The sequence below is a fragment of the Cyprinodon tularosa genome, unplaced genomic scaffold, assembly GCF_016077235.1.
Source record: "Cyprinodon tularosa strain WSP-4 unplaced genomic scaffold, ASM1607723v1 ctg343, whole genome shotgun sequence".
In the NCBI taxonomy this organism is placed as follows: domain Eukaryota; kingdom Metazoa; phylum Chordata; class Actinopteri; order Cyprinodontiformes; family Cyprinodontidae; genus Cyprinodon; species Cyprinodon tularosa.
Window position 1 is genome coordinate 2,561,256 of NW_024039056.1, and position 18,853 is coordinate 2,580,108.

Consider the following 18,853-nt stretch of genomic DNA (forward strand, 5'->3'; position numbering starts at 1 on the left):
AACCTAGTTTTTGTATACCAGTATGTATCATTCTTCATACTCTTTTTTTTAAAGAAGTTTATCCCTCACTCTTCACACCTTGAGATATTGTGTGTTTATGTAGAAGTGGGACATTAAACTTTAAAACTTGCCAAAGCAGCCCCCTAACTTCTTTAAATAGCTTTTGTCCACCTTAAAATAGGTTTTTTAGTCTGCATAGATTTAGTTTTCTCCAAAAATCCAAAGAAAGAATGAATGTTTTGGAGATTATTTTGATTACTTTAGATATTTGTTAGTATTTCCCCACTTGATTTTCTAGTTTATGTTTCTTAGTACAGGTTTCTTGACACATTTCTATGCCACTACCTCCCAAATACCATTAGCTTCTAAAAAATATAGGGAATGGGGGTTTAAAGAGGGTAAGACATGTGACAAAGGTCACTAAGCCTGGACTCAAACTTGTGACGACTGCATCAAGGCCCAAAGCCTTGGAAGGTGGGTTGCCTGCTTAACACCCTGTACCACCACCACCACATCTGAACTTTGTAACTGTTTGTCATCTTAGAATCCCACACTTCATATTATATATCGCTGTTATGTCAAAGGCCGATGCAAAAGAGTGCATGTGAAGCGGAAGCAAGATATTTGGTCTTCACATGCTTTGAATTTGTATTGAGTACCCCTGCTCTGATACCACTTATGCAAATCGACCTAATTCGTTAACCTATTTTGAGTATAATTTTGCTATATGTGTGTGTGTGTATATAAACAATCCTTTAAGCTTATTTAAAATTCGATGTTAAAAACAAAACTATATACAGTAGTGAGATTTTTTTTGAAGCTACAGTTACCATAATACATCCAGATGCCGTGTTTCTAAAGGGTTTGTTTATTATGCTAATGGCGTATCATGTTGTCAGCAGTTCAAGGTTAGTTAAAGAGCAGCTTGCTTGGCTGCTGGGTCCATTCAAGAAGCTTTCCTTGATAGACATCATTGTCTCTGCATAGACTGTGATATGAAGTATTTGTGTCCAAGATGAATGTTGGGTTTTATGCAAAGATAATGTTTGGCCAAGAGCTAGGAAAGATAGTGGATGCATGGAAAATCATGCCATATATAGCTCAGATATATAATATAAGCCTAAAATCAACTTGTTGAAAAAAAGATTGCTGGAAGGGAAGCAGGAGTTAGGAAAGAACATCTGTCTTTTTAAATCCAGCTCAACTGGAAAAAGGAATTTTTGAATTTTTACAAGTGGAGTAAATGTATCTCTCTGCTGGCCATCTGCATGAAGTTTACATCTAAATCTAGCTGTAAAGCTTAAGCTTCAAGTTTTGATAAAATACAGTCGTTTATAGATTATTGCCATAAGATAATAATTAATTTGGCAATTTTGCCAAAACTGCAAACCTGTTAGATATCTACCATACCTCAAAAAAAAAAAGAAAAAGAGAAATAACTCAGTGGGTCTACACAGATTTGAAATAATTTTCAAAACCAAGTATTGATTCCTTTACAATAAAACTGAAACAATTTACAGTGAAATTTGTAACCTGGAAGGATGAGGAATGGTTTACGATGCTCTTTAAACTAGGCTGCTGTAGCTTTATTTGTCTAGTTTGTCATGTTAGCACTTTGATGGACTCTAGATCCTCTGTCTAGACTCGAGACATCTGAACAGCTTCTCTTCCTCCCTGCAAATGCACACATCCCTCCAGAGGGGCTATAATTAGAGTATGCTTTCTGTGTCCTGGTTTTGATAGTATATTACACATTGATGTAGTGAATCAAAGAAACTGGGTGTTGAAATTAAACTGTACACACTGATAGAGCAACAAAAAGCCTATCAGTTAATATTTCAGTTTTTGGCCAAATTGTGAAGAAGTCCACACATCACACCTAGAAGGTTTGCAGATTTTACCTTAAAGTGCAGTTAAATGACTTTGCTCTTGAGTCTTTGTTTGAAATACAGTACTTATTTTTGAAGGGTTTTACTATTTCAAAACTGCAAATAAAAAAAATGTAACGCATTATTAAACTAATAAATTATCTGATTAGTGGTGATTCTAATGTAGCTAGGAGTGCACTGAGGGGTGGATTAAAACATTTAGGTGCTGAAAACAGTTCAGGCTCAATCTTCAACCAACACTAAGTTACTTTTCAATCTTCATAAAATAGTGCAGGAATAATATTCCTGTGCAGGAATACAGTACAAAACAAAAGTTAAATGTTTCTTATTTTTATCATCCTTATATGACATTGTTTGCCAATATCAGATTTATTACTTCATCACTATTCATGGAGTGACTGGAAACAGAAATATATATATAGTTCAATCAAACTGCAGGTGACTGTGAGAACAGGATTCATGTGCTATGGAGTAATACGCTGTAATCCTCATGGGAAATGCTTTCTTCCTTAAGGCAACATCATACAGCTGTTGTCCACTGGGTGGAGCCAAAATCAACCCAAACTTAAAGTTCAAACTTCAACTATCTGTCACTTTCTGTGAAAAGTTATGAAAATATATTTGGACAGTAGAAAAGTTACTTAGTGTTGGCTTAGTAGGATAATACACATGATGGTATCACTGCTGCCACCCACTGGTTTAGAGGAGAACTACTTGTTCCCCAAATGGTGAATGACATCCCAGTGGGAACAACACATCACATGGTACACGGGGGCAATGGATGGCTAAGTTGGCGATACCCCCCCTCTAGATCACCCGTGCAGTGGGGGTTGTAAGGATAAAAATTGGTAATTTGAGAGCCAAAAAGCCACTTAAAGCTCTGGAAAAACTGTCCTAGCAAATTAAAACTGTGAGCTTATCTCAAAACAGCTGAAGCTAAAAATACAACACCTTAAGATTTAAGATCTTTGTTAAAGTGAATCTTTAAATTTAAAGAATTGCATTCATCTAAGGGACCAATCGATTACGGTTGTTATGCCAATGCAAACAATCACATTAAACTTTTTCAGTACAGGGGCCATGGCAGGAGCCAAGACCAGTTCTACAGGGACACTTGCCTTTTTTTTTGGCCCCTGTCTAGAATTGCCCATTAATCTGATTGCAAAACCGGAGTAAAATCATCCAATTTAAAAAAAATCTGCTTCCGAACCTGAAGCATCAATAGCCATAATGAATTGACCAGTTTTAACGTAGTTTCGTACACAAACAGGTCAGTAAGTGGTTCACAGTGTACAGTAAGCAGCCTGCAGGTCCTCAAATGGATCTATAACTTGTGGGGCAATGTATTTCTACATGCAGTTTCCAGAGCATCTGGCAGTAAAACAGTTATAGTATTCATTTAAATTTTGCTTGCAGATGTTTCATGTTTTTTTACCTTAGAAATCATAAAAAATTAGTTTGAAGCCAATTGTTGTTCTTCCAGTTTGCAAAAATTGCCCTAGAAAATAAAAATTGTTTTATAACTCTTCAATGCCCAAAATGACATCATATAAATACAGGTAGTCAAGTTTCGACACTTGAAAAAAGCCTCATATAGAACCTTTAGAAATCTAATGGCAAAAACCATCAACAACTGCTTTTATGTGTGTCAACGAGTTGAATAAGTTAAATTGAATTGCAGATTCTGAGAAAGCAGGAAAAAAAGCAAACAAGAACCACCTGCTGCTTTCTTCACAAGCCAATTTCTCCGGAGCTGACTTTCTCCTGGCTTTTAGTCTGAAACAATTTCATGCTTTCAGTGTTCTTTTGTGAGTCAACAGGCTTTGCTAAAAAGCAAGGACTTTGAAAAATTATTAAAAAGCATCAAGCAATGCAAAGAGAACAAGCTCATTCTAAAAAAAATAGCTGAAATTAACTCTTACAATGGGGAATTATTATCCATCCATCCATCCATCCATCCATTCTGAGCATAATGGTTCTCTGAACCCTTTTCCAAGCATGTAGATTTCCCTAACTTTGTCATCCATCTCAAATTTCTTTAACTCATTCAACATGGTGTGTTGCTTTTGGGATCTTTTAACCCACTTCATCCTTTCAGGCAGGTTCTATTTGCAGAAATAAAAAGAAAATGAATATGTGCTTGTGCCCTCAGAGTGAGGACCATTTGTCCAATTTCACCATCAAATTGATGACCAGTTATTGCAAAGTGAGGACATTTTGCTGGTCCTCACATGCTATTTTACTAACGGTTAGGTTTAGGGCTAAGGTGTTAATTGGTTAGAGTTAGGGTGAGGTATGCATTGGTAATGGTTAGGTTTAGAGTTAGTTTTAGTATTAGGGCATAGAAAGGGTTGAAAATTACCGAAAATTACTAAAAAACAACAGAAGTCAATGGGAGTCTATGGTTCTCACTATGGCAGAACAAGTAGGTGTGTGCATGTGTATGTGTGTGTGTACAACTTTGTTGTAGAGAATCATTTTAGTTGTACAGCATTCTAAGAAACACTTTGACATAAACTACTGAAGCTCTCCGTTTAAGATGTCCTGCCAGATAACCTCTGGTCTGCTCCTTCCTACTGGGTGTGTTACATTATGTTATTTGCTGACTTTTTTCCTGCTTGTAAGGATGAAGAAAGAAGGAAAATCCTGCTACTTCTGATAGCTGATACTGTAAAAATCTTTTTTTTGTTTGTTTGTTTGACTGCTCCAGGATTTTGCTGATTGCTCTGCTTCTATGAGTAATTTTCTTATTTGATTGATCTCATACAATCACATCAGGCCCAGCAGTTAAAAGCAGCTGACTGAATCATTTAGTTTACTAGAGAGCTCTGTCACTCTGCTCATTCTGCTAAGTAATATAAAGAAAACAGCAAAAGGCTATATTTGTCTGTTTCAGCTTTCTTATGTAACAGATACAACACAATCTCTGTATTCATCTGCAGGCATCATTAAATAGAAAGACAGTAAATGTCAGAAAGTTTCTGCTATTGACGCTTAAATGTCAAAACTATTTCTCTGTCTGCGTTATGAACTATAAATTCAGTCAAATGCATTCTAAGCAAGATCCATCATTCCCATCCATATTTAAGAGAATGTCAGGAGTCAGAGGACTGATCAGTCGAACATCTAACAGAGTATTAAACTCTTGACTTTTTAGAGAGCCGAGGCCATCAAATGTCAAGCGCTGCCTGTGGACTGAGTCTCATTCTAGCTAGAGAGTGGATCATAACTCAGTGGCCTGCAGATGAGTGGGACTGAATCTTATTTCTATGCTAATGGTGTTGACAAATGTGTTGTGATGGCACTGCCATATTTGAGTGCATTTGAATAGCGCCCCTAAATTGAATTGTACTGTGAATTATCATATAATTGCATTTTCAGCTGTGATTTATGTGCAAGGAGAAGCCAGTGTGCACCAGATAGTTGGTCTTGGTTTCTCTGCACCTGCTCCGACTTCAGAGACTCTGGGAAGATTCTAACATCCATCTTTACCAACTTACTTTGCTTGATTTCCTTCTCATGCTCCCTTATTTTTCATTGGTTTGTTCTCCCTGTCGTAGTTGCTTTCATTCAGTCATTCCCTGCGTTTTGCTCTCTCAGTTCCCCTGCCGGCAGAGCTTTTACTTTCTCCTTTGTATTTTCCATCTTCAATCATCTGTCTCAGCGGTGTGTGAAGGAAGGGAGCAGTGAGGATTGTACAGTGGATCGGCACCCTCCAGGGCTTCAGGAACAAGAACATATTTTTTGTTCTTTCTCCATTTTTCTTGTCCCTGCATTTTGCACCAACATTTTCTTCTCTGGTGAGATTTTGTTAAGCTAAACAGGAGCTAATTCTGTTATCAGTAAAAGTGCATCTAGGTGAATTAAAATTTCAATGAAAAGGCAATTTATTGTTGTACTGTACTATAATCAAAAGCTCAAAATCACACACAAAATGGTACATTCATATTTTGCTGAATTATTATTTTTTTTTGCTTGCAAATGATGTGGTTCTGCTGACCCCCTCCTGCCAAGACCTACTAAATGTGCTGGGGCTGTTGCAGCTGAGTGTGAAGCAGCTCACAAATCCAAGGCCCTGGTTCTTAACCAGAAAAAGGTGGCTTGCTCCTTTCAGGTTGGACGACAGTTCCTACCTCAAATGAAGGAGTTCAAGTATCTTGGGGTCCTGTTCAGGGAGAATGCAGCGGGAGATCAATAGACGGATCGATGTGGCAGCTGCTATAATGCAATAGCTGAATTGTTCAGTTGTGGTGAAAAGGGAGCAGAGCAAAAAGGCAAAGCTCTTGATGTACTGGTTGGTCTGCGTTTCTAAGCTCACCTATAGTCATGAAATCAAGCGGTTAAAATGAGCTGACCTGGAGGAGGTTGCCGGGCAAAATCTGGGAGTCGCTGCTGAGACTGCTGCTCTCGTGCCCCAATCCTGGATTGAGCAGAAGATGACGAATACATGTATATCTTTTTAGATTAATGGAAAAATATTTAGGGTTGCACAGTGACACAATGGGTAGCACTGCTGCATCGCGTAAAGAAGGTTTCAGGTTCGATTCCTGGCCCAGGGTCTTTCTGCATGGAGTTTGCATGTTCTCCCCATGCATGTGTGCGTTCTTTCCGGGTACTCTGGCAACTTTCCACTGTCCGAAAACATGACTGTTACTGTAGGTTACTTGACTTCTCTAAACTCTCTTTAGGTGTGTGTTGCCCTGTGACAGACTGACGACCTGTCCAGGGTGTACCCCGCCTCTCGCCCATTGAAGGCTAGAGATACTGTAGGCACCAGCAGGGATAAGCGTCGTGGAAAATGGATGGATGGAAAAATATTTATAGATTAGCTGATAACTAAAATAATTCTGTACCTCCAGCCTTAGACAGAGACTGATCCTCCAGCATGGTGAAAGCACGCCATGTTTCAGAGCTGAAATGGATTGATATAAAGAGCATCAATGGCAAAGTAAGACAAAATTGAAATCCACTTTAAACATTTTGGTACAGCCTGACAACCAATGTTCAGCTTCAATCTGGCAGAGCCTGTGCTTTTTTTTATGAATAAAATCCCCAAACTTTTAAAGCTGTGAGGAAAATGTGCTTCTACCAAAGCCACTTTATTTTCATGTTTGTATATTTTTTAGAACCTAACTTGCCAGCACCTTTTTTATCTGCCTTGACTGATTTGTTTCTCTGTGTTTCAAACAGGAGGTCCTCCTCCTGCAGGAGTCCTGCTGGGATCTGGTAATCCAGAACTCTGCCCAGAGCAACCACTAAGTCCAGACTGATTTTATATACAATAGCAAAGCAATCTCAGACCAGTTCACATATTGCCACTTTAAAGTGTGTGGAAATGTATAGATAAAGTAGATCCAAAATAAATTGTGCTGCCACAAAGATAAAGGAGAACACTAATCAGGATTAAAGCTGTTAACAGAAATAATCTATGTCAAAGTCAAGCGGTTAAGCTCTGAAGTAGATTCAAAATGTTTTTCTTTTATCTACATCCACAACCACTTAATAATGAAAGGTTAACAGTTGCAATGTGACAAATCAGAAAAGGCGCCTATATTCCATATGAAAACAGTATGCTAGAGAGCAGACTGATTTCCATGTTTAAACAGTAATAAAATATTTGAAAGGGTTAAAAATAACCCGATTCAGGAGCCATTTTTATTCAGCCTTGACAGAGGCCATGCAGTCTCAGAGTAAATTTACCTGCTGCTCTTCATTAGCGCAAGTCTAATTTCACAATTTTCTGTCCAACTAGTGCACCTTAATGATGCCTCCAGAGCACTGAAATATTAGCATAAAATGAATCCTGTGGTACACATCGGTTTTAATAAGCATTATGAAGAATATTTTAACAGCTTCAGTTTTTAATAAATTATTGAAGCTGAAAAAAAAATAGTTTTCAGCTTAAATTTGGTCAGCTGTAGAATATTTTTGTTACTGAGGTAGTTCAGTCTCATCCTTGTGGAAAGTAAATGTTACTAACTGCTTCTGCATGAAAAGCATTGCTGATACAAAACAAGGTGTCTGGGAAGACAGTTTGACTTCTAGCTGACAAAAATAATGGCATGACAGAAGGCGCAGATGGAAAAAGATTTCCACAAAGCTTGACGTTGAAGATGGGTGATGAACATGACGACTAGAAGTTTTGACACAGATAGTTAGCACTGTCATGCCAGTTACACAAGGATATATAATGTTTTTCACATATTTTTGTTTAAAGAACTGAGCAAAAAATAAAATATTTGAAGAGTTATTAAGGCTGTAACTCACAAAACTCCACTTATGTTCTCTAAGAAAACTTCCATGAATCTTTATTCATTAAGAACCCTTCTGGTCTTATCAGTAGTTGAAATTGATTACAGTTTGTTGACTTCTGTAGGAGTGATATCTGAAGATTTTTACAAATTGAGAGTCTACATTTTCAATTTCTATTATTTCTTAAAAATGTTTCATTGTGACAGGGCTCTCCGTCATGCTTAAGCATCGAGAGACTGTCACCAAACTGTCCCTGGAGTGTTTCTACTCTGAGTTTGTCAGGCTGATTGACAAAAATGAGAGTAAGGTAACTTCCCTGAAAAAAAGGAACTCTGGTTTTCATCAGAATGCTTTACTTTCTTATTGTGTCTCTTGCCTTTTGTCGCAACAAAGACCCGTCCAAATATTACTTTGTTAGACCTAATATATCTTTTTATACAATATCTGAAAATACTTAAGAAAAACTGAAGAAATCAACCATATAGTTAAATTTAAGTATGAGATTGACTTCTTCAGGGTTGCTTCAGTATTTTAACATAATGTTCTTTCCATGTGATGACATCTAATTTGTGTACAAAAATCCATTCTCCGGCAAAAGACACCCTGACCTGCTGTAACCCTGAAACCTGAGATAATGTTCTAGGACTTCAAGCTTCCCCATCTTTATCCCAGATGCAAAATATATTCACTCAGGCTTCTGTCTGTATTTCCAAACAACAACCTCATTTTAAATTTGTTTTTGGAGCAGTGACTTCTTCCTCTCTCAGTGGCCTTTCAGCCAATGTTGTTGATTGAGCATTGGAATGGTTGGGCTTTGTCTTACCTCTGAGGTTACACATTTGTTTCTGGGGCACAGGACCTGTCTGTTTCCTGGACAGTATGTTCACTGGATAATTGTTTGGTAGTACAGAATAGTACAGAATTACAATAGTCCACTCTTGAGGTAAAAATGTATGTACTAGTTTCTCAGCATCAGCCCTGGACAAAGCACTCACCTTCAGCTGTAACTTGAGGCTACTAGTTCCTACTTTGTAGAAATAGATAAGACAATGTTAGATTTTCATTTTTACCCCCCGAAGTAATCCTTTAGGCAAGCCATTGTCTCCAATCAAAGTGCTGTGCCCCTTCAATGATGGCTGCTTATACTAGAAGAAATCTTAACCAAAATGATCATTTTAAACCAGAATCCCACCTGATGCATCATCTTAATTTCTAAATTGCTGTGTGTGAACAGATGGAAGAATGTGCCATCAAGTTTGATAAAGCATGACAATGTAATATTGGACTAGAGCCCATTAAGCCCCCTGCTATCGTCACACCAGCCAACTAAAAGTGATTTATCACTGAATAAACCCATTATTTGGTTTTCCCCCAAATCACTGAGCATGAGATTGATTATGCTTCCAGAAGTTATTTTTCTTGAGGGCAATGTAAAACCCTATAAGTGTCATTAAGCCAAAAATACTGCAAACAGTAATGTTGCTTTTTACTGCCTCTCTTCATTTAACTACCCCCTTACAATGGAAAAAAAATTAAAACTCTGATTGCTATCAGGTTCTTCCAATCGATGGTGCTTTCATCCTGTGGAATTATGAGCTTGTTTTCCTGCAATTAGTTTGGTGTGAACCAACTCTATTAGCATAGCTCAGTGATTTCTTCTCCCTTTTCCTCCCAACAGATCCCTTGATCCGTGTTGTGTGCATAATTACCCATCAATGATTAGCTTCTCGGCTGAAGTGCACAACACCACTAAGAGAGAAAGCTTTGCAACTTAATCAGTGTCAAACATCAGCAAATGGATCCTCTCTTTTCATCTTATTGTTTTTAGAAAACACTATCTCAGTGGTACAGTAAACCAGGGATATTTCACAACTTCTTAATCACTTGTTTTAATGGACAGGGAGCAAGTTTAACTGTTAACAATGAAGACACAGATTTTGATTTTAGTTATGAAAGAATTTGCCACACTAGTTCCAAATCCTCCAGCAGCACCCGCACAAAATCCTCTGAACTACATAGCAAGTCTTATAGGGTCAAAATCTTTTCCCCTCTTCCAAAAACTGTACAAAATTCTCATAGGTGACACTCTTTGGAAATTTTAGGAACATATCCATCTGGAAGTTGAACCCGAGGAGATCCACAACCTCCTGCAGTGACTAAATAACCCTTATAAGGAGAGGAATCTTAAGGTTTTCCTCCTGGACCTGATATTAGTGTAACCCAATGTGATGGGTAGATAGGCGTGATTTTGTTGTGGCTCTTATCTTGGCGTGAGAACATTAAAACAAAACATGAGCATTAAAACAAAAAATCCAGTCATGTAATCTGTTTTTCACTTATTGTCGGATTTCAAGGCAACCACACTAATCTAAACTGCAATAAACTGACTGAAATATAATTCTTAAAGTAATGGTAGTTTAAGAGCTTGAAGTAAAACTACTTTACCACAATAATTAATTAATTTTAAGGATGTACAACAGTTATTGGGAAAATAACTATCAAATAAGCAATGGTCATAATTTCAATAATTATATTTGACCAATTACCCCATTTCTTTAGATACAAACCATAGACATAAGGATGAAAGATTGACTCCCACCCTCCGAAAGGAGGAGGTAACTTATCTCCTGAAACAACTTCAATGTAGTACAAGGTGCAACTGTAGCCAGAGAACATGGCGGCTGTACTGTAGTGTGGAACCTCCGTAGAGTTTCAGAGGAGGACAATATGAGGGCCTTGTGCAACAAATGTTTAAAGAAAGTTTCATAAGGAGGGAAACGCAGCACAACCTTTAACACGTCCAAATTAATCAGTCTTTTTTTAACACAACTATTGTCTTATTGGAGTTATTCACACTGTTTTAGTTGCACTGTTCAAGGTGTTAGCAACAAGCCAGCCTTCAAGAAGATCTCATCACTTGACTCACCTGGCAAGGCTTTTAAAAAACAGAAAGAAATTACCTGAGAGGACAAAAGGGCTAAAGCGACTGAAGACTTAATGGAAATTATGGTGCTTGACAAGCAGCCCTTCAACCTTCTCGGCTCATTAGCCGCATGGAGCTGCGGTTTATCATACTGAGTTATTGCTACTTTCCTGATGTGTGTTTTCCAGCTAAGTAGGATGCTGTCACAAAATGCTTTCATACTTTGATTGACAGCAAGAACATTGCAGTCAATCAAAGTATGAAAGAAATGTGAATATCGTTTCAAAATATATATTGACAATAGATATTTTACAATAACATATTTCATAATAGGTATTATAAAACAGATATTTGGGCTTGTGATGTCAGCCCTTAAGCATGATCAGTATGAATGCACAGCCATCGGGTACAGACTTTAAACTATTCAGGTCTTTGCTGCAGTCTCAGGGGTTGCCCGGATCACACACAGGTACACTGATTTATCACACTCTCAAAGCTATGAAAAGAGGTTGAATAAGAGAAGGACTTTGTGCATGTTGTCCTCAAATGCGTATAACATAGCAAAGGCAATGGAGGAGTGCTGTGTTGCAAGCCTGGGTTAAATAGCCTGCTTATTACAACTCGCCGTGAACGAGTCTGTGTTAAGTCAAAGAGCTGCGCCTGACTGTGTTGCCATAGGGTGCAAGATAGTTGGACATTTTAGGCAATCTCAAGAAGCGTCCACTGCCCTGGTAGAGGGCTTCAAATGCTACAAATATTATTTTACGAAATAACTAGATGGCGAAACAGCATATTTTTCAATCTAAGAGTGTGGTAGCACAGAAACAAGGCATTGCAGCCTATGCAGTAGAATACAATTAGCCTGCAACACTCAATGTTCAGCAGTGGACTCAATGGTGCAATGCTGGAAAACATGCTGACCCTCCTTGATCCATGTGAACAGCTGATGAGAAACATCAGCAAGGCCACAGCCACAACTGTAGCCAGGCTTTGATGTGTCTGCTTAAGCAAAGTGTTCCAACAGACAGATTTGATTTGCAGTGTTTTGCAAATCAAATCCGGTGATTTGAGCATTGTTGTCATAATCTTAAACTTTTGCTTAGACTTGGACAAACTTTATTTTGAATACACAGTGTATACCACATTAAATTTTGTTTTGTAAAGCTATCATGACATTTTCATTTCTTAAAGTTCAGCAGTGATCAAATGTAAACATTGTCTTAGTCTTTCTCATCTCCAGGTAGGTTATTGGTTAATCCTGATCTTTAGAAGGAGGAATTTATGTATCATCAATATCCTAAAATATTTTACAGTGTGGGAGCACGCAATGATACAGTGTGGTCAGATGTTTAACTCTTTAGCACAAGTTTTTACATCATTCCCAAGGTGTGAAAGAAAATCTTGCATGTCAACCTCTGAAAGAGTATTGGTTAGGATGATCGGGCAATAGCAGCTATTACTGTTGAAGTGCCAATTTAAATTGCAACAGCAGTTTGTAGCTAGACATGTGGGCTCCAGGGCATTAGGAAAACAGGGAAATTGTCAGATGGGACAAGGATTGATCAAGGACTATATTAAGAGAAGTCATAATGAAGCTTTTGGACCTAAGGCCCCTATTCCAACATGAAGATCATTCCTAATGCTACTACCAGCATGCTGTGGTGCACTTCTACTGCCAATTGCAATTGTTTACTACAAAAACTTAATTGAATAGTTAAAAACAAGGACAACTTCTAACATCTTTAATTTTTCTCTAGCCAACAGTTATATTGTCAAGTTGGACAGGCTGCTAGCCCTGTCCAGGAATTACACACACTCTCACCCAAAGACTGATTGAGAAACCAAACATTCTCTTTGAGCCCCAGTTGGCCTCAGCCGATGGCTGCTCACATTGAGTCTGGTTCTGCTGGAGGTTTCTTCCTCTTAAAAGGGAGTTTTTTCCTCTCCACTGTCACTACAAGCATGCTTAGTGTGAGGGATTGCCTTCCAGTCAATGAGTCAATGCAATCAATTGGTTTTCCTTAGATAGAAATCTTTGAATCAATTTGACTGTATGATCTGGTTAAATTGTAAAGTGTCTTGAGATTACATGTGTTTTGAATAATGTGGTGCTATATAAATAAACTGAATTGAAGTTGAATTGACTCTAATCTGTGGAAAGATGTATGGACCAATTAAAATAAACTTTTGTTTGAGGCTTTGCCTTAACATCCTTTGTCATGAGTGAACATTGAGTTTTGTGCAGAGGCTACACTTTGAAAGTAAAATATAAACTTAATATTACCTTTGTTTCTATTTCTGACTGTCTTATGCTTGTTTTTGTTTAATCTTTTTTTGTTTGTTTTATAGTGATGTATAATGAAATACCCAAAAGCAGGAAGAAGGCAGGCAGGTGAGAACATTATCAAGAAAATAAAACTCTTAAAACCTACAACAAAAAGAAACTAAAACTAAAGTCATTCCAAAAAGTTAATAAATAAAATATAAGAATGCATTAAGGAATAAACCAGGTAAATAGCAGCATTATCAGACGCTGACAGAGGAAACCAAAAACTAAGCCTATTAATACTTGCTTTAATTTTGGAATTCTAGACAGGTGAGTTAATGCATACTGTAGATTAAATACAGCCGGGGAGAGCAGAAAGTTAAGAAATAGGGAAGAAGTAACTAACTAAAATGAACTAAGCCTTAACATAATCTTTGAAAACAAAGCACAAAAAAACTAGCACTTGGAGAACAAAATAAAAGAGGAACCAAGAAAAAAAAAAAGTGCAAGAAAGTCAAAGAAATGTTTATGTTCATCCTTCAATGACAAGGAAAAGTATTCCTGGTATTTACTGAATGTGAAAAAACACATAACAGACCAAAAGATCATGACTCAAAGTTAAAAGTAAAAATTATAATACACTGAAAAAACGATCTAAAATTGAGTAAAAATGTCTTAATTTAAATGTATTTGCCTTCAGTGAGCAGTTAAATAAGATGATCTGCCAATGGAATGAGGATTTTTACTCTTAAAATAAGTATCAACTTAGATGATTAGATATTATGCACTTGAAATAAGAGACTGCAGTTGTTTTTTTCTTAATTTGAAAGTAAATTACCTTATTCCATTGACAAAGTGTATCACTTAATTGCTTAATTCAAGAAAAAAAATGCTCTTACTTTAAGAAAAATAAACTTACTTTTATTTCAGTTTTTTTGCAGTGTATACCCTTCTGCTTTTGATAAATAAATTATACTTTTTAAGTGCAGCCTGAGCAGAAAGCATCCCTCTCCATCACCTGCGCGAACTATCCGCGGACACTGAGGCTCTTTTCTCTCTCTCTCTTTCTCTCTCATCACTTCCTCGCCTGCCTCCCTCCAGTATCCCGGCTCCCTCTCCCCTCCTCTGCACCTGCTCCTCCCCTCCTGCCTTGCTTATTATCCTCAGACTCCGAGCTGCGCTCCGTCCTCGCCAAGTGATGCTACTCGGCGGCGCACATCCCTGCTTCGTCGATGCAGAGAGGACCGCCAAGGTTTGTTTTCTTCGGAGGAAAAACGCGCACTGAGCGGCCGAACATGGGAATCTATTAGCGGGGTTATGAGAGAGTGAGCCGGAGGAAGGAAGGAAGGAAGGACGACAAGGAGGCGCAGAGGTCCCATCAGAGAGCGGTGAAAGACTTGGAGGAACAGGGGGAGGAGGGAGGACTCCCTGGACGCAGGATGGTTTATCAGCCTCAAACAGTTTGATCAGGATTTTTGCGTTTGTGCGTTTGGGGTTAAATACTCGAAAGGGCAGATCGGAGTTACCTGGATCCATATCTGTTTGTGATGGAGTGAGAAAAAGAGCTCATTGTAAGTTCGGATCCGCCATGAAATCAGTGTTTTTCAGTCGTTTCTTTATTCTCTTGCCCTGGGTCCTTATTGTCATCATAATGATCGACATCGACAGTAAGAGGGCGATCCGGGCTCCGGTGCCTGGGCGCACGGGCAAGGCGCAGCGGATCCCCCGGGGTGGCTCAATTGGAGCCAGTGGAGCCCAGAACCAGTCATCTCTCCCCATCATCTACGCAATCACCCCCACCTACAGCCGGCCGGTGCAGAAAGCGGAGCTGACCCGGCTGGCCCACGCGTTCCGCCAAGTGCCCCGGCTTCACTGGATCGTTGTGGAGGACTCGACCTCGCGCACCGACCTGGTGACGCGCTTTCTGGCCCGTTGCGGAGTGACATACACACACCTGCACGTGTTCACTCCCCGCAGGTTCAAGCGCACCGGGATGCCACGCGCCACCGAGCAGAGGAACGCGGCTCTCGCGTGGCTCCGGCAGCACAGGAGCAGGAGGGACTCCGGGGTGGTTTTCTTCGCGGATGACGACAACACGTACAGCCTGGAGCTGTTCGAGGAGGTAACTTATCACCTTCATCCTTCAAAACCATAGAGGGAGTATGGCTGAGGAATGATGCTCTGATTTTAATAAAACATATCTATATATATTCACAGGTCCATCCCAGTAAGTTAGAATATGACATTTAATTAAATTGAAAAAGTGAGACTCATTTTATTGAGACATCCAGCGTTTTTATTGCCATTAAATTGTCACAAATACAGTGAAACGAAATGATTTCTCTGCAATTGACCCATCCCTTTTGGGGAGCAGTGGGCTGCCATTCGCAGCGCCTGAGGAGCAGTTTAGGGTCAAGGGTCTTTGCTCAGGGAGCCAGAGTGTCAGTCTGTGGGAGTGGGTTTAGAACTCACAACCTCAGGATTCATCGCTCTATGCCCTAACCACTAGGCAACCATTCCCCCACATCCAGGTCTGTGAGTAAAGTCAATTTTCAGGGAACTATTTCGGTTAAAAGCAGAAAGAAAAGCCTTCAAACCTTTTTTATAAGAGGCCAGCTTTGTGTTTTATCCGTGGAGAGATGAGTGAAAGGGGAAAGTGTGAAGAAAAAGGTGCAAAAATAACAGTAGGGAGGACCTGAGCGAACTGTGAAGCCAGGTTTAGAAGAACAGGACTAAGCTGGTGCATCTATTTTGAAATCAACGCCAGAGAGATTGAAGGGAGGTGGAAAAACACTGAGTCAAATTAGGCTGCTTGAGATCCACTTTGAATTTTCCACCTTAATTATGTTTTATATATCATCTGCTAGTGGTGGACTGCTGTGTTGGTCCAAAGTCAGAGCGCCTGTCAACCCTTATGAAGATTTATCTTCCAGCAGGACTTGGCACCTGCCCACAGCTGGACATAATGCATGATTTTATTACCATAGTATGCCTGTGCTTTATTGTGCTGCAAACTGGCCTGACATAAAGCTCACAGAGATTCTATAGTATTGTAAAGAGGAAAATGAGAGATGCCAGAGCCAAAAAAAGCATGAACTGGAGGCTGGTTTCAAAGCATCATGGGCTTCCTGCAGAACACTACGCTGATTGCCTCCATGTCTGCATTGATGTACAGCGTATTTATGCAAAAATGCAAAATATTTCACACCTTATATTGTGTCCATGTTAATGTTATAGGCACCACAAGCTGCAGCAGTCAGATAAACTTAATATTGAGTAAAGGCTAAGAACTTTTAGCTCTAAAGCTTTCATTTATCCTGCAGCATTATGCTTGTTGGCAATGTGTATAATTCACTGCATCGGACTGTCTGGATATATTTCCATACATTGAGCTGCTGGGTATTTTCCTTATGATACTGAGGGAATTTCACTGGAAGCCTGCAGAGACGTTTTACTGACACACCCCGTGTAAAGCTGGGCTTCTTAATAATGCAGAATGTTCAGGGTGAAAAAAGGCAGATGGATTCTCCTCAAGCGTGAGAAGTTACTTTTAGAAAAAGATGTGGGAGTGCTGAGGACCAATGGAATGCTGAGGTGCTAATCTTTGTCTCAGGTGTTTTATCTATGATCTACAGTAGTAACTAACTGGTAATTATTTTTAAATCATTCAGTCAGAAAAACATTTTTATTCCTGCTGACACTTTTGAAAATAAAAAAATCGGACTACTTCATATTCATTATTTCCTAACCTTGAATACAAATATTATAATTTCACCACTAATTCCTATAGATTTTCATATTTAAAACTTTACTTACTATTTTTCCAGAGCTACTGTAAGTTTTCTGAATTTTTTTTTTGCAGATTGTGCCCTTTTCTAGTCACTTGACAACAAGACATTTACGAAGTTGGGTTTTATTATCTGCACCACCCACAAATCATGAGATATATGTTTGCTCTCAATTATACAGTTGGATGAAGGCTAATTATTAATAAATAAATACATTTAAAAAATAAACTAATCTACCACTCTGTTGCATCTGGCCCAACTTCGATGAATTTCATTTCGAAGCCTTAATCTCTGCAATTTTAGCCATCTTTTAAGACATCAAAATATTGAAAGCTTCAAATAAAATAAAAATATTTTAAATGCTACATGTTCAAGGGAAATTTCTATATCAAACGGAGATTTTGGAAATTTCAATATTTGATTTTAGACTTTTATTTTGATATTAAAAATCTAATAAGAGTTCCCAGGGTGCATTTGTTGGAACCAAGTTATTGAAGGAAATGCTTCAAATTGAAACAAGTATCCCTCTCATACCATCTCAATTGCTTCTTCCTTGATTTTCCTGTTTTTAGTTACTCTCATTTGATCTTAAGAGGCTTTGTGAGATTGTCTGACATCTTTTTTATTATGCATGCCATGCCTCTGTACACCACAGGCTGTAGGACTAAACACATTTTAGCTCAAATCTTTATGATCATATGTGGGGCATCTTGTAAGCCGCCTCTGCAAATGAATCCCAACAGTGAATATTATTTCCTTATCTTGCAAATGGCTTAAATATCTGAACAACTTAACATACACTGAACCACACTGACCATTTGCAGACTGCAAGTGAAAACTCATTATGTGTCCATATATTGATCCTGCATACTGGCAAACTGACATCAGCATGTAAACAGCTCTGCATCCCACAACAGTGTTCATGGGATGCATGTTTATATGCCGTTGTGTGCACTGCCGGGGAGGATTGTGTTGTTATGCCTCCAGTCGACAAAGCTTCTTGCTTGTAGGTGATGAGGTGGGGTCTAAAAGCTGCATCAGATGCAACAAAACAATCTTCACGCTCTCGTGGTTGTATAATCTAGAAGAATGAGGTTGATTGCTGATTGCTCCTTGCTCTGATTGCTGCTTTTCAGCGAAGGCTGTCTCTGAATGTGAAACAGCTTTCCTCATTCGGATCCACACTCACTGAGATTTCTTTCTTTTTTTTTTTTTTTTTAGATAAATAGGCTTTTAAAGTTAATTTGTTACATTTACTGCTGTTTTTATATCCTTTCATTGCCTGTTGCTGTGGTGAAAAAGCAAAGATGTATTCAGATAGAGTTGATTTGATTTTCGGCTCCCTGAGTTTAAGATTTAAAGGATTAGATCATCCTTTGAGAAACAAACATTTTCAATACCTTTTAACTTTGCAACCACCTTCAACTATACTCTCAAAACAAATTATTAACAAATATTAATGCACTGACAAAACACTGGCGTTAATGGTTGCAGATGTTTTATTTGTGGTCCTGTTTGGTCTAAGACATATATGATAAAACTTTTAGGGAAATTGGTTTATGTGTATTTTATGCATGACAAACACATTATTAGTTGAAGCTTCCCAAGTGTTTTAATAGGATTATGCTAATTTGGCACATCGAGAAGGAAAAATCACATCCACATGATCTTGCAGTACTTTTGATCAGGAGCTATACATGAATCAATTCATTTAAACCATAAGCCAAAATCATAA

The 18,853-nt window shown here is 38.5% G+C and overlaps 1 protein-coding gene across 1 annotated transcript; it reads left to right on the forward strand.

Moving 5' to 3' along the window:
- Positions 1–14,436: 14,436 nt before the first annotated feature.
- b3gat2 (beta-1,3-glucuronyltransferase 2 (glucuronosyltransferase S)) lies at positions 14,437–15,452 on the forward strand (the record flags this gene model as incomplete). The annotated part of the gene is made up of 1 exon (XM_038294722.1): positions 14,437–15,452. A coding segment is annotated over exon 1 (534 nt), but the record flags the coding sequence as incomplete, so codon positions are not given.
- Positions 15,453–18,853: the final 3,401 nt, after the last annotated feature.